At 43.4% G+C, this 25,429-nt stretch overlaps 1 protein-coding gene across 7 annotated transcripts in view; it reads right to left on the reverse strand.

Annotated features, from left to right (window-relative positions):
* Positions 1-24,429: 24,429 nt before the first annotated feature.
* Positions 24,430-25,429, reverse strand: part of LOC130295231 (zinc transporter ZIP10-like) — a 51,329-nt gene continuing 50,329 nt past the window's right edge. For 3 of the 7 annotated variants that reach the window (XM_056545781.1, XM_056545791.1, XM_056545792.1), the window contains exon 10: positions 24,431-25,381. In XM_056545781.1, coding sequence (XP_056401756.1) covers positions 25,235-25,381 — 147 coding nt within the window. In that variant the 3' untranslated portion in view covers positions 24,431-25,234. Of the gene's footprint in view, positions 25,382-25,429 lie in introns of all 7 variants that reach the window. The other 4 variants (XM_056545771.1, XM_056545761.1, XM_056545801.1 and 1 more) reach the window with 3 other exon arrangements.

The following is a 25,429-nucleotide window of genomic DNA, read 5'->3' on the forward strand; positions in this document are numbered from 1 at the left end:
CCGGGACTCGCTAATGGCGGATGACACACTGCCTTTATCCCCGGCGGCGCAGCTGCAGCTTGGAACAGAGCTCACCAGAGGCATCCAGACTTCAGCCACAGAGATGCTATCTGCCTATTCCCCACAAGTAAGTCCTGTTAAACAGAAGCCCAGGCTTGATGTGGAGGGTCCTACTGCAACTGGTTGTGGGTCTACGGATGTAGAGGTGGGAGCAGAGGGGGACACAGATACTTTTGCAGAGTACCAGACCTCTGATAAATCAGTAACAGAGTCCACTCTAAAAGACATGCTCCTGCTGCTCAGATCGTCGATTCACAAAGATTTTACCATGCTGCTACAGCCGATCCGCTGCTCCATTCAGGAAATGGACACTAAAATCATACATGTTGAAAACAAAATGGGTTCCTATGCAAAAGCTCATAACGAACTTGTTGATGCCCACAATGCACTTGATGACAAAATGGAGGCAGTACAGGCCAAATTAGTGGATGCTGAAGATAGGAACAGAAGAAACAATGTTAAGTTCCGTGGCATTCCGGAGTCCATACCTGGCTCTCAGCTAGCAGCATACTTAAAGGACTTAACCCAAAACCTGTTGCCCACCTTGGAAACTTATGAATACAGCATAGATCGTGCCCACCGGATACCCAAACCTAAAGCTCTACCTGATGAAGTCCCTAGGGATGTGTTAGCGCGCTTCACGTTTTACAACACTAAGGATCTCCTGCTCCGTTTCTCCAGGAAGCACAAATCTTTACCTGAGCCTTACAAGGATGTTCTCATGTTCGCAGATCTCTCATCAGCTACTTTACAGGCAAGACGTGACTTTACTCCACTAACATCGGAACTGCGCAGGCTTGGTGTGCCGTACAGATGGGGATTCCCTACCAACCTTCTTATACTGCGCCAGAACAAGATCTTCGCTCTTAACACGGTTGAAGAGGGTATGCAGACACTCCGGAACTGGGGCTTATCCAGCAACAGTCCCTCGGGTTATTCTCCTGCTGGATCCCCTAGAGACACTACAAGACCGGACTGAGTCTCTTGTTGCTGTCTGAGAGATCCTCGTTCCCTACAGTTTCAGCGGTGCCGTGAGGGGTAATGATGTATCGTGACTGTTATACTTCAGTTTCATTTCCTTTTATGACTTTTTATTCCACGTTACCCCAATTACTGTGGAAGGCTTAGTGCTTTACACTGTGACACTTTACTATAAGTTTGTTGCTCTACCCTCTAAGTTTCTTTTATTTTATTTTGGTATTTTTTTTTTTTTTTTATTTGTTTTTCCTTACCTACCCTTCTTTCTAGTACTAACAAATATTATTTCATTATTGTTTGCCAACTATTATCTTTTGATATTGGGTTATATAGATATATATATAGATATATATTGTGTATATATAGATATAGATATATATTTTATCTATTTAATTTATTTCTTTTTTCTCTCTTTCTCCCCTTTCTCTTCTTTCTTCTCTTTCTTCCTTTCTAATCGCAACTTATAACACTGCAATGAGTTTGGAGGTATTCTCTTTAAATGTAAATGGGCTTAATAGCCCCCCTAAGCGTAACTTTATGTGGCGAGAGGTGATTCAAAATAATGCAGATATTGTGTGCTTACAGGAAACACACATTGGGACTAGTAATCCGCCCCCTTTGCAACATAGAAAATTCCCTACCATAATCACTTCTTCGTTTCAGAAAAAAAAAAAGAGGGGTGTTAATAGCATTTAGCGACAGACTGGCATTATCAATAAGAAAACAGATTGTAGACCCCCCAGAGCAGATTTATTATTGTTGTTTGCTCTATCAATAATGTTGATTATACTGTTGTGAATTTATATGCACCAAATGTACACCAAAACCGTTTCTTGCAAAAAGTCTTTAAAAAAGTACAATCTATTAGGCAGGGGGCTCTTATTGTATGTGGTGATTTTAATTCAGTAGTTAATCCTGCACTAGACTTATCAGCTCCCTTAGGCCATATATCTTTTTATCTCTCTGACACTATTGCCACTAACGATCTTTTTGATATTTGGCGTATACAGCACGCTTCGGAGCGAGACTACACCTACTGCTCACCCAGATTTCATACCTACTCCAGAATAGATATTATACTCATCGACAGGAGCCTCATTGATAAGGTACAAGTCTCTAAAATTGGTGTGCCCACCTGGTCTGACCATGCCGCTGTCAGTCTCACTATTCTTAGTAAGCAGGATACACGTAGTGACTTTGTCTGGCGAGCAAATTCCCATTTAATTGCCCACACCGAACACTCTCAATCATTAGAAAAGGCGTTGAAGGAATATTTTCAGCTAAATGTGACATCAGAAGTTTCCCCTACAACTGTTTGGCAGGCCCACAAGGCAGTGATTAGAGGCTCGTTCATACAACTGGGTGCTACCCTGAAAAAGCGCAGATTGCAAAATATGACTGAGGCTCTTAATAATATCGCTGCTTTGGAGGCCTTGCAAAAACGTCTCTATAGCGAAACCACAGACTCACAACTTAGACTAGAAAGGTTGCGTCTACGGAAGATTTTGCTCTATGACTATGAGAGAGCCCTCACCAAGTCCAAACTGAAATTCTACTCTCAGGATAACAAACCGGGATCTCTTCTGGCCAATAAGTTGAAACCAGCATTTTATAAGCAACGTATACCGATACTCAAACATCACAAGCACCATACCCCACTGATGGCGCCCAGAGACATAGCTAATGCTTTTAGTGATTACTATGCAGAACTCTATAACCTTAAAGATGACCCTTCCTGCCCACAACCCTCGTTAGATTTGATCAACCCATTCCTTACATCTCTCAATTTACCTAAAATCGACCCCAGCTCTCTTAAAATCATTAATAGCCCCATTACTGCGCAAGAGCTTATTGATGCGGTACGCTCGTTGCCTTCTCACAAAACTCCTGGCCCTGATGGCTTACCCAACGAGTATTATAAGAAATTCCTTTCTACCTTACTGCCCCATTTGCACCCTGTCCTTAACACTGCTATGGATACCGGTTCATTCCCTCCAGATATGCTTGAGGCCCTTATCACTACCATTCCCAAACCAGGCAAACCAACTGACACGACATCTAACTATCGCCCGATCTCACTGTTAAATGGAGACGTTAAAATCTATGCTAAGATAATAGCGGCTAGGCTGCAACCATTACTACCCAACATTCTACACACCGACCAAGTTGGCTTCACGTTGGGTAGACAGGCGCCAGATAACACGCGTAAAGCTATATCATTGCTGCAACACTGCGAAACGTATCACATTCCATCCGCCTTTTTGGCACTTGATGCGGAGAAGGCATTCGACAGGGTGAGCTGGCGATATATCTTCTCGGCCCTTGAGATGTTTGGATTCTCTGGCCCGATATTATCAGCAATCAGAGCTCTATATTCCAATCCGGTAGCAAGGGTCTTCACAAATGGAGCTCTTTCCCGCCGGTTCACCCTGTCGAATGGTACTCGCCAGGGTTGCCCCCTATCACCCCTGATTTTTCTCCTTTCTATCGAGCCTTTGGCACAGGCTATTAGACTCAACACTGATATCTCGGGAATTAGCATCGAGGGTACGGACCACAAACTTGCGTTGTTTGCAGACGATATATTGCTTTCCCTTACAAATGTACAGACGTCCTTACCAGCATTGTTCCAGACCGTACAGACCTTTAGTCTCATTTCATACTACAAGTTAAATGCTACCAAGTCGCAAATTCTCCCCGTTGATCTTTCCCCAACATTGGTATCAACGCTCAAGACCAAGTTTAACCTTGATTGGCAAACTAGTTCGATATCATATTTAGGTATCAAACTTACCCATCCATCTTCTAGGCTATATCACACAAACTTTTTACCTCTTTTACAATCTTTAACTGAATCAATGCACACTTACGCCACACATTTTGTCTCCTGGTTTGGCAGAATAGCTTCCTTCAAGATGTTACTACTCCCCAAACTTTTGTACTTGTTTAGAACCATCCCCATAGCCATCCCAGCTTCATTTTTTAAAGCAGTCAATAAATCAATTAACACCTTCATATGGCAGGGACAACGGCCAAGGATCCAGAAAAAAGTTATGGTCCATGGAAAGACACACGGGGGGCTAGGTTTACCACACAGAGGACTACTACAAGGCATGTATCCTTGATCAGCTACGATATTGGTGGACACCGACTCCGCATAAATCATGGATAGACCTAGAACACAAATGCTGCTCGGCTAATTCGCTGAGATCAAGATTACTAGCCATATCAGTTAACAAACTTACCCCCAAATCATACTTGTCTTCAATCACAGTTTCTGAATCTATCTGGAGGAAAGCATTGCTAAATTACCCACAAGTGACGACCTGCCCACCCTCTAGCATACCCCTAGACTTTCTTTCAGTATGTATCCCTAGCTTAGATATCTCTACGTGGAGACAATGGGGAGTAGAATCGGTGGGAGATTTGCTGGAACCAGATGGGACCATCCATTTCCCTTCATTGAGAGTAAGACATGAGATTCCCAATAGAGAGTTCTACAAGAGTTTACAAATTAGAAGTTTACTCAATACTGGCATTCTTACTGAAATTAGGATCCCTACACAATTGCTCTCATTCCTACAGAAATCCAACACGAAACCTAAAGGCATCACATATTTTTACAACTATCTCAATGACAAACAATCACTGCTTACTTTTGATTACATGAAAAGGTGGGAAAAGGAGTTAGGATGTAATATTACTGTACACCAATGGCAGCGAGCATTTCATCATCTTAAACAGATATTCAAATGCACTAATCATCAGGAAGCTATTGCAAAGACTATGTTTAGGTGGTACTATACTCCCTCTCGACTCCAACACTTGGATCCCAACTGTACTAATCTTTGTTGGAGACAATGTGGTGGGGTAGGTTCACTCTTGCATGTGCTATGGGAGTGTCCGATGCTACAACCTCTCTGGAGAGGAGTGGAGATGATAATATGTAGACTACTTGGATTCCCAAGCATTATAAATCCTCTCCAGGCTCTATTGTTAATCGACCTAGATGACTTCCCAATTCATTCTCGCACTGTTGTTGCCCACTTATTTATGTCAACCAAACTGCTTATCACTAGAAAGTGGAAATCGATAACGCCTCCTAGTTTAGCTGAAGTACTTCAACATGTTTCTATAAACTGTGACTACGAACACTCTTATGCTTTGGCTCATTTCCAACACGCTAGGTTTGAGTCGTTGTGGGACATTTGGATTCATTCCCCACATTATAACTCCTCCAAACAGTGACTTTGTCTGTTCCCTTTTTTTCCTCTCTCTTTTTGCTTTCCCTTCTACCTTTCTGCTTCCCTTTGTTTACCCTATTTTGTTTTCCTCAGAAAATGTAGAACTAGAACGTTGTAAGTTCTATGTTGTGTTCTGTTTATGGTACTGTCATATGTGTGAGCTGGTTAACACAAGCGAGACGGATAGAGCGAGTGGTTAGACATCTATTTTAGGCTCTAGCTGTTAGACGTAGAGTGAGACCATACGCATGGGACGATATCATCACACCATGTTGAGAGCAAGGTACACTAACACGGTATGGTAATCAATACTGTCTGATCATACATGGGCTTGAATTTTATTTATTTTTTTTCTATATGAACAATGCCTATTGTTTTATTTATGTGTTTCCCTTTCTTCTTGTACACATATAATTGTTCTTGTCTGCCTTTATCAATGAACAATGTTTGTTTGTTTATATGGAAAAATGTTAATAAAAGATTGAATTAAAAAAAAAATATATATATATAAAAGAGTTTGGCAAGACAAGTTCAGAAAGCAAAAATGAAGTCCTTACAGCATAATGGTATAGCCGTCCTTGTGAGTGAGAGTCCAGCTCTTGCCAGCTTTTGGCACAGCCTTGAACAACAGTTGAGTCCAGCATTTTAAGTCTTATCTGCTTCTTTGGAAGGAAACTCCATTCCCCCCCCCTCCCCTCTGATCCCACCAGGTGGGGCATCTCTCTTCCTGACCCCTTATCTGTTTGATTATATGATGGGACCAGGGTGCATGACTTCAAATAGATACCAAACAGACAGACCCCCAATAAAATGCAATACACAAAACCAAAGGATACACCGTCTGAATGACCCCTCACCCATGTCTTGGATAATACATTACACACAGATACAATTATAATACACATGTAGGATTCAATAATCAGGCCTTGGGCCTGACACCACCCCCCCCCCCCCCCAATCGGACTCCAACAGGACTCCAAAATGATAGTTTACACAGTAGTATATACATTGCAGGGGAGCGCAGCATGGTGCCTGCCCCCCTGCTTTATAACTGCTGATCACATCGGGTCTCAGAAGTGAGACCCAGTGCTTTCAATTCCTTATCCCCTGTACTACTACCTCCAACATGGAACAGACTTTGTTCCATTATGGGGGTAGTAGTACAAACACTAATGTAGCATCCCCAGCCGCCAGGGGAACTACTACTCTCCTCATGAAAATGAGTCATGGAACAGACTAATTTTCATGAGGGGAGTAGTAGTTCTCCTGGCAGCTGGAAAGGCTACATTAGTGGGAGTAGTAGTTCCTCAGCACTGCAGGAGTATGCTGATGTCACCTCTTCTGAGCATGCTCAAAAGTAATCACAGTTCAGAAAAGGATATTCTAAACCAGGGGCAAACGGATGACATTAAAAGGTTCATCCGTTTGCCATAGACTTCAATGTTAAATTTATAATATCTGTTTCTATTCTGTTATTTTTGACGGGAGAAAAAAAAATACTGCATGCACAGTTTTTTCTCCCGTAAAAAAAACTGAACAGGAAGCAAACGTGTGCAAACGGGTGATAAAGGATTGTTTAAAAAAAAATTAAAAAAAATCGGATTAATGGGATTATTTTACAGCTGTTTGAAATCAGTTTCAAAATTATCAAACGGTTTGCAGAACGGGCATTAATTAACGGATGCAGATGGCCGTGTGAACGAGCCCTTAGAATACCACTGTATGTGCAGGGAGGGAGAAGGAGGTACTGCTGTTAGGTCTATGTATGTGTGATTGTGTATGCAGCAGAGCTGAGTGTGTGGTTGTGTATGCAGCAAAGCTGAGTGTGTGATCAGGTGTGTGTAGCAGAGTTGCGTGTTGCGTGGTCATGCTTACACCTAATCACACATTCAGCTCTGCTCCATACACATGTCGCACACTATTTTCTGCTACACCTACACAGTGTTTACCAACCAGGGTGCCTCCAGCTTTTGCAAAACCGCAACTCCCAGCATGCCAAGTTTTGCAACACTTGGTGGCAAACACTGATATAGAGGTAGGGGGACAGATTGCTCAGCAAAATTAAATATTTTTAAAACCCAGACATTCTGTGCACCTTATAAATATCTATGATTTTACTATTGTGCAGAGTTTTGTTCGGCACATACTGCTGCTCCGGCACTTCTAGCTATGTGAGCAGTGTACCGGGAAATGCCACAGCTCTGTGAAGTGTGAGGTAGAGAAGGAGTGCATAGTAGACTGGAGGGGGGGGGGGGGGGTTGGTTTGGGTTTCGTTTCTACATTTGCACAAAATGTATCAAGGGAGAGATGTGATTTTAGGGCTCTCACTAGTGTTGAGCCCCCTGCATGGTACACCAATATTTCTGTGGTGCTGGTTACCAGTACTATACATACATGAACTTCCTTTTCATTACATCTCTGGCTAAACAGCTCAGCACAAGGAAAGCATGTTCAGTACACTTTAACCAGCTTTCTGTCATGGCAGAGCAGAGAAGATCATGTGCTGTACTGCACCAGGAAAGCATGTGGGAGGAGTAGTTAATGATGCACTGACATTGTAAAGTGCTGTGTGAGCAGAAAGTAAAAAAACAACAGCAGCAGAACAAGGAAGTGGTTATGCTAAACACTGAAAAGCTGCTGCTGCTTAGATTCTAAAAGGAGGGAGGGGGGCTAGACTACGTTTCAGTACTGTGGACATACATCCATAGGTAGACTGGTATTTACAGAAGGGGCACCTTTATGAGTGCCTGCTGAAGATTTACCTTCAAGGAACAGTGTAGATCAAGGCTTCCCTTTCACCAGACTGGCTCAGCTTGCAGGTGCACAGCCTATGACACCTGATGGCCAAGACTGTTTTTCTACCTAAGGAGCCATTTTGAATATAAAAAAAAAAAAAAAAAAATCTCTGGTCTTAACTAGTGTTTTTTTCCCCCCTTTTGGTATAATATTCATATTATATATACCACTAGACCATATAGTAGCTTAGGTAGCTTGGGCTTCTACAAAAGTAATCAAAATGAGAGATTTGATAGAAATGACACCATCACATGGGGTGGTGGTTGTCTGACATTATAGTGACCACTTAACCTGTTACAGGTACGCCCTTGCATCCCGGGAATTAAGGACCAAGGGTGTACCTGTATGCCCTGAATCCTCTAGTGGCTTTGAAGCAAGCGCAGGAGCTGCACTCACTTTAAAACAGTGAGTGTCTGCTACTATTAGACACTCACTGCTAATGACAGGCAGCGGCGATCCCGCTGTGGCCGGTAATTAACCCTTTAGATGCAGTGATCAATGCCAATCATGACGTCTAAATTGAAAGATCTCCTGTAACTCAGAGGCTCACGAAGTGATCGCGGGGGTCCCTTTACCTGCCTCCTATCCAATTCAATGATGTAGCCTGTCTTAGCCAGGCTAGATCAGTAGACGATCACACTGTATAGTGCTATGCCATAGATTACATTGACTTTATAATGCTATGCCTAATGATTGCATATCAAAGTCTCCTATGGGGACTTAGGTGGTTTTATATAATTTTAGAAACTTTTTTTTTAACACTAAATAATTACCCCTATTTTCCCATTGTACAAAAAAATAAATAAAATGTATCACCGCATGCGTAAATGTCCAAACTATTAAAATATGTTTATGATCCCGCATGGTAAATGGCATAAACGTAAAACAGAAATATCAAGTCACCAAAAATACTCATTTTTAATCACAAAAAAAAATACAAAATAAAAAAAAAACACTATCGAAAAGTCAAATCAAAAGCAAAAATGGTACCGATAAGAACTACGGATCACTGTGCAAAAAATTAGCCCTCACACATCCCCATATATGAAAAATAAGGTTATAGGGGTCAGAAAAGGAAAATTTTATGCATACGAGCTGTTAAAAAAAAACAAAAAAACTCTTTAGTAAAACCAATGCAATTGAAATGATACCTAATTTATATAACCTACAGAATAAAGATAATGAATTACTTTTAGCATAAAGTGCACTGCATACAAACCAACCCCCCCCCCCCCCCCAAGCATTGCAAAATTGCAATTTCCTTAATTTCCGCCCGCAAATATACATTTTTGGGTTTCATAGTAAATCTCATGGTAAAATGAATGATCTCATTAGATTGCAATTGGTCACGCAGAAAACAAGCCCTCATGTGGGTCTGTAGTACCCCTTTAACCCCATTTTGGCATTAACCCCTTGAAGATCAAGCCCAATATGACCTTAAATGAACTGGTGCCAAAAAGTTAAACAGATTTGTAAATGACTTCCAATAAAAAAATCTTTACCCTTACAGTACTTAGCAGATGTATGCTACAGAGGAAATTCTATTCTTTTTTACTGTCTTGTCCACAGTGCTCTCTTCTGACACCTGTTGCCTGTATCAGGAACTGTCCAGAGCAGGAGAAAATCCCCATAGCAAACCTATGCTGCTCTGGACAGTTCCTGATATGGGCAACAGGTGTCAGCAGAGAGCACTGTGGTCATGACAAAAAAGAAATTCAAAAATAATAGAATTTCCTCTGTAGCATACAGCTACTAAGAAGTACTGGAAGGGTAAAGATTTTTTATTTTTTTTTAATAGAAGTAATTTTGAAATTTAACTTTCTGGCACCAGTTCATTTAAGGTCATAATAGGCTTGGTATTTAACCCCTTAAGGACTCAGCCCATTGGAACCTTAAGGACTAAGACAATTTTATTTTTACGTTTTTGTTTTTTCCCCCTCCCTTTCAAAAAATCATAACTCTTTTATATTTTCATCCACAGACTAGTATGAGGGCTTGTTTTTTGCGTGACCAGTTGTCCGTTGTAATGCCGTCACTCACTTTACCATAAAATGTATAGCGCAACCAAAAAAATACTATTTGTGTGGGGAAATTAAAAAGAAAATGGCAATTTTGCAAAGTTTGGAAGGTTTTGTTTTCACGCCGTACAATTTATGGTAAAAATGACGTGTTCTTTATTCTCTGGGTCAATATGATTAAAATGATACCCATGATTATACACTTTTCTATTACTGTTGCGCTTAAAAAAAAAACAAAAAAACCCGCAAACTTTTTAACCAAATTAGTACGTTTAAAATCCCCCTATTTTGAAGACCTATAACTTTTTCCATATAAGCAGCGGTATGTGTGCTCATTTTTTGCGCCGTGATCTGTACTTTTTATTAATACCATATTTGCTTATACAAAACTTTACATTTTTTATTAATTTTTTTTGGGAATAAAATGTAATAAAAAAAACAGCTATTTTGGACTTTTTTTTTTTACATTCACGCCGTTCACCGTACGGGATCATTTACATTTTATTTTAATAGTTGGGATATTTATGCACGCTGCGATACCAAATATGTATATAAAATATATATATTTATTTTTTTTACACTTTTTGGGGGGTAAAATAGGGAAAATGTGACAATTTATGTTTTTATTGGTGGAGGTGGTTTTTCCCATTTTTTTTACTTTTATTTTTACACTCTTATAGTCCCCATAGGAGACTATTTATAGCAACCATTCGATTGTTAATCCTGTTCAGTGCTATGTATAGGACACAGCACTGATCAGGGTTATCGGTCATCTTCTGCTCTAGTCTGCGGGAAGGCAGATCAGAGCAGAAGACTCCCGGAAGGCAGCGGAGCCAAGTGAGGGGACCTCCGTCTGCTGTGCAGGATGATCGGATCGCCGCGGCAGCGCTGCGGGCGATCGATCATCCTGTTAAGTGACCGTGATACTGCAGATGCCGTGATCTGTATTGATCACTGCATCTGAGGGGTTAATGGCGGACATCCACGGGATCGCGGGTGTCCGCCATTACAGGCGGGTTCCTGGCTGCGATCCACAGCCGGGACCTGCGGCACATGATGCCGGCATCGCTCCGATGCCCGCGGTTATGCTCAGGACGTAAATGTACGTCCTGGTGTGTTAAGTACCACATCACCAGGACGTACATTTACGTCCTGCATCGTTAAGGGGTTGAGGCCAAAATGGGCCATGGGGTTAAAAGGGGTAATCCGCCCCTGGACATCATATCCCTTCGGGGCTAAGAGGTCTGATCGCGGGAGTCCGGCCGCCAGTGTTCACAATATTTTTATTTGTACGGCTGTGACATCACGCCACACCCTCTCCATTCATGCCTATTGGAGGGGGTGTGGCGACTGATCGTTTGTCAGGCCCCCTCCCATAGACATGAATGGAGGGGTTGTGGCGTGATGTCACAGCCGCACAAACAAAAATATTCAGAAAACACTGGTGCCGCCCAGAAGTCTCGAGGGGTCCCGGCGGCCGGACCCCCAGCGATCAGACATCTTATCCCCTATCCTTTGGATTTAAGTTAAGATGTCCAGCGGCGGAGTCCCCCTTTAACCTCTTAAGGACCCAGGACGTACTAGAATGTCCTGGCACCCTGGGCTTTAAGGACCCAGGACGTACTAGTACGTCCTGGCGTTTCTCCGGTCTCTGCCGCGCCCCGGGCAGAGATCGGAATGGCTGTCCGGCTGAAATCTTTCAGCAGGCTTGCCGTGCATATGCCGAAGGGGGTCCCGGGACCCCCGGATGTCGGCGATCGCCGGAGATCGCTTGCGAATTCACGCAAGCGATCTTCGTCGATTCGGGTCACTTGTGACTCGATGACCGCGAAATACAGGGTGATCAGGGGTGTACCATACCCCACCAATCACCTGCCGTTGCTGGGGAGCGGTGACAATACTGTCACCGCTCAGTAACGCTACTATTGGCCAGCGATCGTCTGGCCAATAGTAGCGCGGCAGAGGAGGGGTTAACGGTCCTTCCCGCCGCTGTACCCGCTCGCTGCGTTCAGTCAGCGGGTACAGCAGCGCAGAGAGGACCGTGGATCCCCCCTCAGAGCTCCGGAGTCCCCTCAGGAGCCGTTAGAATGGGGATAGTCTCTTGCAGGGACAGGTAGGTGAAAAAGTGTCAAAAGTTATTAAAAGTGAAAAAAAAGTAACCCCCCCTCCCCCCCTAATAGGTCCCCAAGGGTCCTATTAGGGTCCTATTAAGGGGTTCAGGTAGCTGCGTGCGCCATCCGTTTTTTTTTTTTTTAAATCCCCCCTGCCCCCCTAATAGGTCCTCCAGGGTCCTATTAGGGTCTGATCCCTTACCCCAGGTCCTATTAGGGGTTCAGGGAGCTGCGTTTGCCACCCTTTTTTTTTTGGCCGCAGCTTTTTTTGTTTCTAATAACGGTGTGTGGTTGTAAATCACACAGTTATTATATAAATTTTACACCAAGCACCACATACACACTTCCCTGCTCTCCCCCCCCCACCACTGTCCCCCCCTCCACTGTAGAAAAAAGGCGATGGCCCGCCGGTCATTTTCGGTAGCGGAGGCTTACGCTTTTTTAGCCTCCGACTCCGAATCTGCCAGTGAGGACGATGAAGATCCAACTTTTTTGTGTTCATCGCCCTCATCATCTAGTAGTGATGATGAGCCCCCTGCACGGCAGCAGAGACGCCGCCAGGCGAGGCCACGCACCCCCCCATGAGAGTTACCCAGTGGCCGACACTAGTACGAGGGGCAATGCCGCTCGTAATAGGAGTCCGGCTCCCCAGACAAGTGCATCGGAGCCCCATTCCGATGACCCTGTCTGGAGCCCCCCAGAGGGTTATCAGCCACGGATTCCTGAGTTTGTTGGCGACTCAGGAATCTGGATTGACACGGCTGGGTTCACTGATCTGGACTTTAAGTTTTTTTTCAGTGACAGCCTGGTCAATCTAATGGTGGAGCAAACGAACTTGTACGCCCAGCAGTTCATTGCCCACCACCCCGATTCCTTTTTGGCCAGGTCCATTGATGCAGTGGAAATGAGGACATTTTGGGGCCTCTCGCTGCATATGGGCCTGGTCAAAAAACCAAGTGCTCGTCATTACCGGAGCGGGGACGTCCTCTATCAGACCCCGCTTTACAGTATGGCGAGGACATGAAAGCGGTACGAGGCGATTCAGAAATGCCTGCATTATGCAGATAATGCAGCATGTCCGCCCCAAGGTGATCCCGCCCATGACCGGCTTTACAAAGTGAGGCCGGTTTTCGATCACTTTGGGGCCAAATTTTTGGAGGCCTACGTACCGCTCAGGGACCTCTAGGTAGATGAGTCTCTCATCAGTTTTAAGGGGAGACTCATCTTCCCCCAGTATATTCCCTCAAAGCTCTATAAACTCTGCGAGAGTACCTCCGGGTACACTTGCAGGTTTAGAGTATATGAGGGACGAGATTCCCGTATTGAACCCCCAGATTGTTCCCCCATTCTGGGTGTTAGCGGGAAAATCGTTTGGGACCTTATGCACCCATTGCTGGATAAGGGTTACCACGTATACGTGGATAACTTTTATACCAGCATTCCTCTGTTCACATCCCTTTCCGCCAGATCCACGTCCGCTTGTGGGACCGTGCGGAAGAACCAGAGAGGCCTCCCTCTCAATTTGGTCCAGACGCCTATCCCCAAGGGTGAGTCCCGTGCCCTCACCCATGATAACCTGTTGTTGGTGAAGTATAAGGATAAGAGGGATGTCCTTATACTCACCACTATTCATGGGAATGGCAGCACCCCTGTCCCTGTGCGAGGTACCGCAGGACCGGTCTTCAAGCCCGATTGTATTCTGGACTACAATCGGTATATGGGGGGAGTTGATCTCTCAGATCAAGTCCTCAAGCCATACAACGCCATGCGGAAAACCCTGGCATGGTACAAAAAAGTTGCGGTCTACATGGTACAGGTTGCCATGTACAACGCTTTTGTACTATCCCAGTACGCTGGCAACACAGGGACATACCTCCAGTACCAAGAAGTAGTCCTAAGGTTCCTGATCTTTGCTGACCGGGAAAGATCAGGCCGGACTTCCCAAGGGTCTGGAGTTATAGGCGCCAGAAAAAAAATGCAGAGTGTGTCACAGGAAGGGGAGTCTGAAGGACACCACGTACCAATGTGACACTTGCCCAGATAATCTGGGCCTCTGCATAGGCTGCTTCAGGGAGTATCACACTTCCATGGAGCCCTAAATTTTCCCTTTTCATTTGAATTTTCCATAATTTGACCAATGTACCAAGTCCAGAGTACATTCCAAAATTTAACCCCCATAAATCACTAAATTGCCCCAAAAAACCTGAGAAAAAAAAAACCTGATAAGACCTCTGGGGGTGTTTTTTTCAGATATGGGTCATAGGTCACTGAATCACTATCATCGGGGACTTTTTATGTTGCCTGAAATGCGCAGTGCTCTCTCTCCACCTGAGCGGGTGCGCATTTGAGGCAACAGATTAGGGACGGCCACACACATCACGTTCCCAGAATGATGACTCAGAGCATAGGGTTTGGGGCGGGCATTTTTTTTTTTGTTTTGGCTATGCTCTGGGTCATCATTCTGGGAATATATCCTTTTTTTATTATGATTTATAATTTTCTGGCCCACTGTACCCCATATTACAGGCCTCTGTACCCCACCTGTCTACCCCAGTTACGGCCAGTTGTCCCCCATAGTGTTCCCCTTTTTTAGGGCTCAGTGCTCCCCACCATTAATGCTCTTTGAGGGGGGTTCCACATCCTGGCTCCATATCAAGCTCAAGGTCCCTGACTGCGCTCCCACTCAAGCAAGACCTGCTGTGCACCCGCCATGCCAAATTCATAAAAAAAAATAAGGCATGTCCTTACTCCAAATGTATTTACAAATTGTGGGGGGTCTTTTCTGCTATTAACCCTTGTAAAAATGTAAAATTTTGGGTAAAACCCACATTTTTGTGAAAAAACAAAATTTTTTTTTTGACATATGCAAAATCGGGAAACCCCTGTGGGGTATTAAGGCTCACTTTACCCCTTGTTATGTTCCTCAAGGGGTCTAGTTTCCAAAATGGTATGCCATGTGTTTTTTTTTTTTGCTGTTCTGAGTATTGTGGCGCCCCTGCAGTGCACTTGACGTCCACTTATGGTGTACTTCCATACTCAAGAGATGGGGTTACAAATTTGGGAGGGGGGGGGGGGGTATTTTCTGCTATTAACCCTTGCAAATATGTGAAATTTGGGGGGAAACCCATTAGTGAAAAAAAAATAAAAAATTTTTTTGCATATGCAAAAGTTGTGAAACCCCTGTGGGGTATTAAGGCTCACTTAATTTCTTGTTACGTTCCTCAAGGGGTCTAGTTTCCAAAAGTGTATGCCATGTGTTTTTTTTTGCTGTCCTGGCACCATAGGGGCTTCCTAAATGCGACATGCCCCCCGAGCAAAATTTGCTCTCAAAAAGCCAAATATTACTCCTCTTCTGAGCATTGTAGTTCGCCCATAGTGCACTTCAGGTCAACTTATGGGGTACCGCCATACTCAGAAGAGATGGGGTTACAAATTTTTTTTTTGGGGGGGGGGGGGCTTTTCAGTTATTAACCCTTGCAAAAATGTGAAATTTGAGGGGAAACACATTTTAGTGAAATATTTTTTTTTTTTTTTTACATATGCAGAAGTCGTGAAACACCTGTGGGGTATTAAGGCTCACTTAATTCCTTGTTACGTTCCTCAAGGGGTCTAGTTTCCAAAATTGTATGCCATGTGTTTTTTTTTTGCTGTTCTGGCACCATAGGGGCTTCCTAAATGCAACATGCCCCCCAAAAACCATTTTAGAAAAACGTACTCTCCAAAATCCCCTTGTCTGAGCCCGCCGAACACTTTACATAGACATATGAGGTATGTGCTTACTCGAGAGAAATTGGGCTACAAATATAAGTATAAATTTCTCCTTTTACCCCTTGTAAAAATAAAAAAAATTGGATCTACAAGAACATGCGAGTGTAAAAAAATGAAGATTGTAAATTTTCTCCTTCACTTTGCTGCTATTCCTGTAAAACACCTAAAGGGTTAAAATGCTGACTGAATGTCATTTTGAATACTTTGGGGGGTGCAGTTTTTATAATGGGGTCATTTATGGGGTATTTCTAATACGAAGACCCTTCAAATCCACTTCAAACCTGAACTGGTCCCTGAAAAATAGTGAGTTTGAAAATTTTGTGAAAAATTTTAAAATTGCTGCTGAACTTTGAAGCCCTCTGGTGTCGTCCAAAAGTAAAAACATGTCAATTTTATGATGCAAACATAAAGTAGACATATTGTATATGTGAATCAAAATTTTTTTTATTTGGAATATCCATTTTCCTTACAAGCAGAGAACTTCTAAGTTAGAAAAATGCTAATTTTTCATCAAATTTTGGGATTTTTCACCAAAAAAGAATGCAAGTTACCACAAAATTTTACCACTATGTTAAAGTAGAATATGTCACGAAAAAACAATCTCGAAATCAGAATGATAACTAAAAGCATTCCAGAGTTATTAATGTTTTAAGTGACAGTGGTCAGATGTGCAAAAAATGGCCGGGTCCTAAGGTGTAAAATGGCCGGGTCCTAAGGTGTAAAATGGCTGGGTCCTTAAGGGGTTAATATACTTGTTGGTAGGACATCCACTTATCTGGCGGTTTAAACGTTAAATCAAAAACAAAAATCACAGAAACCACTTCTTTTTTTAAAGATTTTTTATTTGACATTTTTGAGTGCGCATATTACACACAAAGAGAAGCATCAATTTTAAACAATGAAGTTCAGTTTCCACATTGGGACACAACTTTCCATTAAACGGATGTTTCTAGTCGGAAACGACTTTACTCACAGGACTATGAAGACGACAACGGACTCACGGACAATGAAATTTACGGACTGCATTAACATCGTAGAGCGGGTTCAATGCGAGGCGCACCAAGTGTCCACTTCATGTCACACAGTGACAACATTGTATACGAGTAGCATATAGGACCTCCACAGAAGTGAAGCTTAAAAGGGAATGTGAGGGGGAGGGGGGGGGGGTCACATACATGCAACATATAACAGATTGGAAAACGTAATAGGTTTTTTTTTTCCCCCCCGGTAAAATTAAATGGGTTGTCGAGCTATGAAATATTCATAAAAGGCAAAAATAGAATAGGATGGAAGTTCTATAGACCAGTGTTTCCCAACCGTGGTGCCTCCAGCTGTTGCAAAACTACAACTCCCAGCATGCCCGGACAGCCGAAGGCTGTCCGGGCATGCTGGGAGCTGTAGTTTTACAACAGCTGGAGGCACCCTGGTGGCGACTTCCATGAACAGTGAATAGAAAGCAGTTGCGCTGCAGCACCATTCACCAGTGGGGGGACAATTTAAAGGGGGTTCCAGTTAACCCTTAATGTTCTGGAAAGGAGATAACCCCCTTAAAAAAAAATTCACAGGACAACCCATTAAAAAAAAAACAAAAAAAAAAATAAAAAAAAAAACAGACATTACAAAAATGGAGGAGATGAAGCTTTTTTTTTTTCTCCCCCAGCTTCCCACAGCACCTTGTTGAGCGGTCATTGCCCAAAAAGACTCCTACAGAGGCTGGTATATATACAGTACACGCACCAAAAAATAAAAAATAAAATAAAAAAAAAAATACATTTAAAAAAAGGACAAATAAGAGGGCTGAACTTCGAAAACGGGGGACTCAGAAGACCACCTATAAAGAATTTAAGAGGTATTTTCACAAGCTCTCCATTCTATAATGGCATTGATAAAAAGGTTTGTTATATCCCCCTATGGGCTACCGAAAAAAGGAATTTGCTGGATCCCATGGGAAAAAAATAAAATAAAAATAAAAATAAAAAAAAAGGACTTTCTGGGCGATCACATGATTTCCGGCATGCCATCCATCATAGAGGCCTTAGGATGTTTACGAGTGATAGGCCTACAAAATGGTATCCTCTGAGCCTGTTTGGGGGAAGGGGGGGGGGACGACAAATTTTGCTAAGCAAGACGGTCTGACAAAGCCTTAGAATTTGTTGGTAGAAAGTGTGTGTTTTACAAGAAAAAAAAAAAAAACAAACAAAAAAAAAAAAAGTTGTGCAGCCATTGGCCAGCACAGGGTCATCCAGTGCATTATCAGACCATACCCTTAAAGGGTTACTCAAGAAAAAAAGAATTCAAATAAACTGGCTCCAGAAAGTTAAAACAGATTTGTAAATTACTTCTATTAAAAAATCTTAATCCTTCCAGTACTTAGCTGCTGTATGCTCTAGAGGAAGTTGTGTAGTTCTTTCCAGTCTGACCACAGTCTCTGCTGCCAGCTCTGTCCTTATCAGGAAATGTGTACAGCAATGGGGGTTTGGTCATGCTCTCGACAGCTCCTGAAACAGACAGAGGTGGCAGCAAAGAGCACTGTGGTCAGACTGGAAAGAACTACACAACTTCCTCTGGAGTATACAGCAACTGATAAGTACTGGGAGGATTAAGATTTTTTTTTTTTTTTTCATAGAATTTACAAATCTTTCTGGCATTAGTTGACTTGAAAATGATTCCCCCTCCCCATTCGGAGTACCCCTTTAAAGCTCTGACTATACTTTTCTATTTGTTAAACTAGATAGCCCTTAAAAAGGAGATCATTTATAATACAGGTCTGGTCACCCCAGCACGTGTCCCCCCACAACCAGCAAAGAAAGAAGTTTGTACAGAACTTAGAAACTGACAAAAACTGTGAAACAAACTGCAATGGTTAGGAATCGGAACACAGAACAAATGAATAGAATGATAAATCCTCATTTGCTTCTGTCAAAATGATCTACGTATGCAGACATGAAAAAATCGGAGCCTCATGGAGGTATAGTAGAGGCTCTATGTAAGGTACCACCTACAGCAGTGTTCCTCAACCTGTTGCAAAACTACGACTCCCATTGCCTCCTGACAGCCTAAGGCTTACTCTCCCCCCCCCCCCCCTTCTCATTGGGGAGGGGGACAGACTGCTGGGACCCCACCCCGACATAACCCTGTTTAAACACTTTTGATGTTTGCACAAACTCTTAAAAGCTACAGACCCTGTTTAAATATTTTTTTTATTTTTTATTACTGCACCTTTTCTATTTTGTGGATTTAAAAATAAAATAAATTACAATAGTTTGAATCTGGTTTCTTCCGCAGCTCCAACTGCATTGCAAGCTGCTTAGTGCCATCCAGTGGCGATCCCATCAGGTGAGCCCTGAATCACTTCGATCATACCTGAGCCGAGATTAGCAACAAGGGTCAATTCACACGGCAGAATTCCCACTTGCGGAATTCCACCTCAAATTAAAGCCCCATAGACTTTAATGGGATTCCGCACTTCCATTCACACTTCTGAATTTCAAAAAATGGCTACTAGGTGGCTCTGTTCTGTTCCCTGCGCAAGTCAGTTCGTTTGGTCTCCTCCCGACTTGGCTGGAGACCAGACTCAGGAAATGCGTGCGGGGAATGGCGAGGTCCAGTGACGTTGCGCCTGCTAGGGACTGCCCTCTCCTGTAGGGAGCTCACACAGTGTGAGCAAAGGGGAAAAGGTACCCAGCTTTTTAAAGCTCAGAATTATTTTTTTATTATTATTATTTTTTTTTTTTTAAGGGCAGGAGGGGTGTTAGAAGTAGTTAGGGAATATAATCTGAGTTAGTTTACAAAATATGGTTTGATAACATGTACTCTAAAAAAATTATTCCATGCTCACAGGATAGGAGATAACTAGTTGACTATTGGGACTAAGAATGGAGGTGAAATGTTCCCAAAACAAATAGGAAGGCAGCGCACACACATGCTTGTCCACAGCTTTATATGGGTTTTTCCAAATATTGCTGAGCCCTGAACTCCCCTATGTTCGGAAATCACAGACTGAATGGAGCAGTGGCCGAGCATGCATGCTGCTTGGGGTCCTAGAGGTGGAAACTAGAGATGAGTGAACTTACAGTAAATTCGATTAGTCACGAACTTCTCGGCTCGGCAGTCGATGACTTATCCTGCATAAATTAGTTCAGCTTTCAGGAGTTCTGGTGGGATGGAAAAGGTGGATACAGTCCTAGGAAAGAGTCTCCAAGGACTGGATCCACCTTTTCCAGCCCACCGGAGCACCTGAAAGCTGAACTAATTTATGCAGGATAAGTCATCAACTGCCAAGCCGAGAAGTTTGTGACGAATCGAATTTACTGTAAGTTCGCTCATCTCTAGTGGAAACCTTACAGATCAGCTAGTTATTTCATATCCTCTAAATAAGGAACAACAAAATCTTGCGATAAACCGCTTTTAAAGAATGCTGAAGTGGATTTACTTTTGCAGCTTGCATATATTCCAATACATTTCAAGCTGCTCAGGGCTGTTTAATGACAATCCTATCAGACTGGCCCTGGTGACATGAGATGAGATCATAAGTAAAGCTTAGATAAGTGCTCAGAAGACAGTAGGGGCTAGAGATCGAAACCTGTCTGACAGAATTGATACAGAACCGAACCAAGTATACTTGAATGTAACAACACACAAGTTGCAGAAGAAAAAAAAAAAAGTTTCAAAGAGACCTGGCCTAACCAATACAGGCAGGCTGACAGAATTGACACCAAATGGCGGTGAGCAGTTTGCAATGTATTAGAATACATACAAGGTGCAGAATAAAAACATGTTTACAATTTTTTTTTTTAGATAAAGGCACACTGCAATTTTTTTTTACCGCCCCAAAATAGATAAAATACAATAAAAATAATTGTTTAAAAAGGTGTCCATAGCTTTTACAGTTACAGCCTCAGACGCAAACTGCAGGCAGCCATCTTTCACAGTTCCTTCCAAACCATGCCTGCTAAGGTAAGTGGAACGACAAGGTTATTTCTTTGGTGATAATAGAAAAAGGTGGCTGCCAGACATCGGTGGATCTACCCATCATTAGTCTGTCCAAATGGCAGATGTCAGGAGACCTGTATGCCAGGGCACCCAAAAAGTCACCATATTATTCTTATCCTCAAGTCTATGGCCAGGAGCTTTACGGATATGAAATATGGAAACCAACGAAGCCTCCAGTAACGTGACAATACTAGTAAAACATGAAGGTTTTTGTAGGTGGTGTTTTTAAAACACAACCAAACATAAGAAACAAAAACTAGTATACAGCAGATTCTGGAGTGTAGAAAGTTGCTCTGGTCTGAAGGAACCCACCCTCACAGAAAACCATACAAAAAAAGGGGATCAGAAACATGAGTAAGTCTAGGGAAAAAAACACAAAAATTCTAAGCAAATATTTGTGCGTGGTTAGTATACTAACCTAAAATGCATTAGTACAAATCATCCACATTCATCTAAGAAAGCAGAAAAACTGAATTACAAAAAAGGGGCAGAAGTTCTGCAGCCTGTGGCTCGGCATCTGTTGCAAAACTACAACTCCCATCATACAATCCCACCCCTAAATAACCAAAATTAGACACTAGGTAACTGCGGCAGATTTGTTGCTGACATTTACGTCCCTCCCATTCATGTTAATGGAGCCCGCCACCAAACCAACTACATTCAGATCAATAGACCCGATTGAAGTTTCTATAAATCTGCCGTGTGTGAATATCTCCTTACCTGTTGTGTTCAATTATTCCCAATTCCTACAACATAAAGGGTTATTGGCTGCACCATCATGGAAGGTTACACAGCTGAAAATGCCAGAAGACAATACATTCACTGAAGGTCTACGATACTTTTTAATCGGAAACTTGGCACAAATAAAAACTACACTAAACTATATAATTGATTCTATATGCGCCGTACCGCTCCTGTGTCAGGAACCCATCCCCCACGCACGATTCCAGGCTGTACCTATATCTGGACGCTGCCGCCTCCACCCAGATTTCTGTTCTAGCACCACAGAAAAGACATGGCAGGTTCTGTATGTAATATATACACAAAAACAAAATTGTTCTGAAGCACATCATCGCATTATATATTGAAAAAAAAAATAGCACAACTCTGCTGTGCTCACCCATGAGATTTGGGAGCAGCTTTGCAAGATTTACATGGTTCCTTTAAAGGGGTAGTCCAGTGGTGAAAAACTTATCCCCTATCCTAAGGATAGGAGATAAGTTTGAGATCGCGCGGGGTCCGACCGCTGGGGCCCCCCTGCGATCTCTGTACGGGGGCCAGGCTCTCCGGCCAGATAGCAGGTGTCGACCCCCGAATGAAGCGGCGGCCAACACGCCCCCTCAATACATCTCTATGGCAGAGCCGGAGATTGCCGAAGGCAGCGCTTCGGCTCTGCCATAGAGTTGTATTGAGGGGGCGTGTCGGCCGTCACTTTGTGCGGAGGTCGACACGCCCCCTTCCCGCGGGCTGTCGGGGATCCGTACAGGAGATCGCAGGGGGCTCCAGCGGTTGGACCCCCCGCGATCTGCAACTTATCCCCTATCCTTAGGATAGGGGATAAGTTGTTCACCACTGGACTACTCCTTTAAGAGCTTATTCTGGCGGGGGGGAAAAAAAATATAATTTTGAAAAACTCTAGGAACCTTAGGGGATAGGAGTCTGATTCTGGGGGGGCAGGGGGTGGTCCGACTGTGAGGACATCTGCACTCCCAGCAGTCTGAACAATTACCCCCTCCCCCACCCTGCTGAAAATGAGTAACGGCCCACTTAGTGTCTGGGGTTCAACCACTGGGTCCCGTATGAATGACTATTTCCCTATCCTAGATTTACTCACAATACCTACACGTGCTGGCAGAAATGTGCACTGTATTATAGAGGTACTCCCGGCCCTAAGGCATCTTATCCCCTATACAAAGGATATGTGAAAAAATGCCTGATCTTTGGGGTCCTGCCGCTGGGGACCCCCACAATCTTTCATGCAGCACCCTGCTATCATCAGCCTTCGGAGCCAACATCACTCAGTGTCTGATGAATCACGATCACGGGGCCTATGGGAAGGGGCATGTGAGCAGTCACGCCCCCTCCCATTGGCTTGTATTGAGGGGGCAGAGCCGTGACGTCACGATACTCCGGCCCAGTGATTGCTATCATCAGCTTCCAGAGCAAACATCTCTCCGGGTCTGATGAATCACTATCACTGGGCCGGAGTATCGTGACGTCACGGCTCTGCCCCCTCAATACAAGCCAATGGTAGGGGGCGTGACTGCGCACATGCCCCTTCCCATAGGCCCAGTGATAGTGATTCATCAGACCCGGAGAGATGTTTGCTCTGGAAGCTGATGATAGCAGGGTGCTGACTGAAAGATTGCAGGGGTCCGATCAGGCATCTTATCCCTTATCCTTTGGATAGGGGCTAAGATGTCTTCAGGCCGGAGTACCCCTTTAAAGGGGTTATCCCAAGATGAAAAGCACTGGGGTCCAGGGTTCATATTCCACCATGGACAGCATCTGTCATGAGTTTGTATGTTCTTCCAGAGTTTCTGTAGGTTTCCTCCAGAAAATCTGGCTTTCTCACCATTGTAAACAATTCTCAGATTTGAGGGATGACAAATTTCTGTAGACTGTTAGTGCTATATAAATAAAAAGGAATAAAAAAATTAAATAAAAAGGACGAGGGGTAACTAGCTGACTGGTGCCTGGCCAATGGGGCCCCCACAGATCATGGGAACAGAGGTCAGTTTGCACACTCACCCTCCGCTATACGTGCTTGGAAATGTTCAATTCTAGAATTAGAGGTGGCCAATAGAGATGAGCGAACTTACAGTAAATTCAATTTGTCACAAACTTCTCGGCTCGGGAGTTGATGACTTATCATGCATAAATGAGTTCAGCTTTCAGGTGCTCCCGTGGGCTGGAAAAGGTAGATACAGTCCTAGGCTGAACTAATTTATGCAGGATAAGGCATCACCTGCCGAGCCGAGAAGTTCGTGACAAATCGAATTTTCTGTAAATTTGCTCATCTCTAGTGGCCAAGAATAACTGCTGCCACTTGATTACCTTAAGGGACAATTGACCTGGGCCCATTTGGTTTCTCCGCTCTCGGATTCACACTTAAGGATCAGGATAGGAGAGGATTTTTTATTTTTTTATCTTGGAATAACCCCCTTTTTGAATTATCTGCATCCCATTTCCACACTTAAAGGGGTACTCCATTGCTAGACCTCTTATCTCCTATCCATAGGATAGGGGATAAGGTGTCCTATGGCGGGGGTCTGTCTGTTGGGACCTCCCACGATCTCCATGCAGACACCCGGCGTTCTGAACGCTGGGTTTGGGAGGAAGTGGTCGTGATGTGTCATGCCACGCCCCCTCCATTCATATCTATGGGAGGGGGCGTGCCACGCCCCCTCCCATAGACATGAATGGAGGGGGCGTGGCATGACACGTCACAACCACCCAAACCCAGCATTCTGAACCTAAAGATCAGAACGCCGGGTGTCCGCACCCTGCGATCAGATATCTTATCCCCCTAGCCTATGGATAGGCGATAAGATGTCTAGCAATGGAGTACCCCTTTAATCTGCACCGATTGTGCTGACAAAGTGAAGTGACCAGTGGCAGCTGACAAATCATATTTGCTTGCAAAATATTCTCTCTTTTTTATTGTACTTGAATTTTCTCTTTTTTCTCCAACATAAAAAAAAAAAAAATAAAAAAAAAATAATGGTTTCAGAACGGTAGCAAGTCTGTAGAATTTGCAGAAATCATTGATAGATCTCATGTAAACAAGGAACGCTGTGTATTCATCAAGTAACTTTTCCAGAATCTCTCCCAATGTGACCATAATACTTCAAGAGGGTTTCGGTACCGCGGCCCAGAATGCAAGCAAACTGGAGAAAAATAAAAAAAAAACTCATCGGATGTCGCTTCACCTCAACTACAAAAAAAAGAAAGTGTTCAAACCTCTTCCTACAAAGCCAATCCCTTGAGCGCGCCAACGCGTCTTTACCCTTGTGTGTGATGTATATTTACCGACGCTCATGTATACGGTGACGCAGGCAGCGATTTCAAGTTTCACAGAACACGGATCACAGTGATGATGTCCTTATGACTTTTGTGGTGACTGTCGTGAAGTACTCGATGGTTTTTTTTCAGTGGGATTTTGGGTTGGGGGGGGGGGGGGGTCACTGACAGCATTGGCTTTGCATCATTTAACATAGAAAAGCGAGCGGACAGACAAAAACTTTACTCTTTATGGAGAGTGCCATCAAAGTTGGATGTCAAACACTATTTTATCTTCGTAAAGGGCAATGACTAGCATTATGGCGAATCCAAGGAGAAGTCCTAAATTCTGCAGGATGAAATTACAGTAACCATCTTCATTTTCACCGTCCCCGTGCAGCATTTCCGGGAGCTAAAATTAAAGACAGATAAAATAAAAGGTATTTAAATGATGTATAAA

The sequence above is a fragment of the Hyla sarda genome, chromosome 1 (genome assembly GCF_029499605.1).
Source record: "Hyla sarda isolate aHylSar1 chromosome 1, aHylSar1.hap1, whole genome shotgun sequence".
NCBI lineage: Eukaryota > Metazoa > Chordata > Amphibia > Anura > Hylidae > Hyla > Hyla sarda.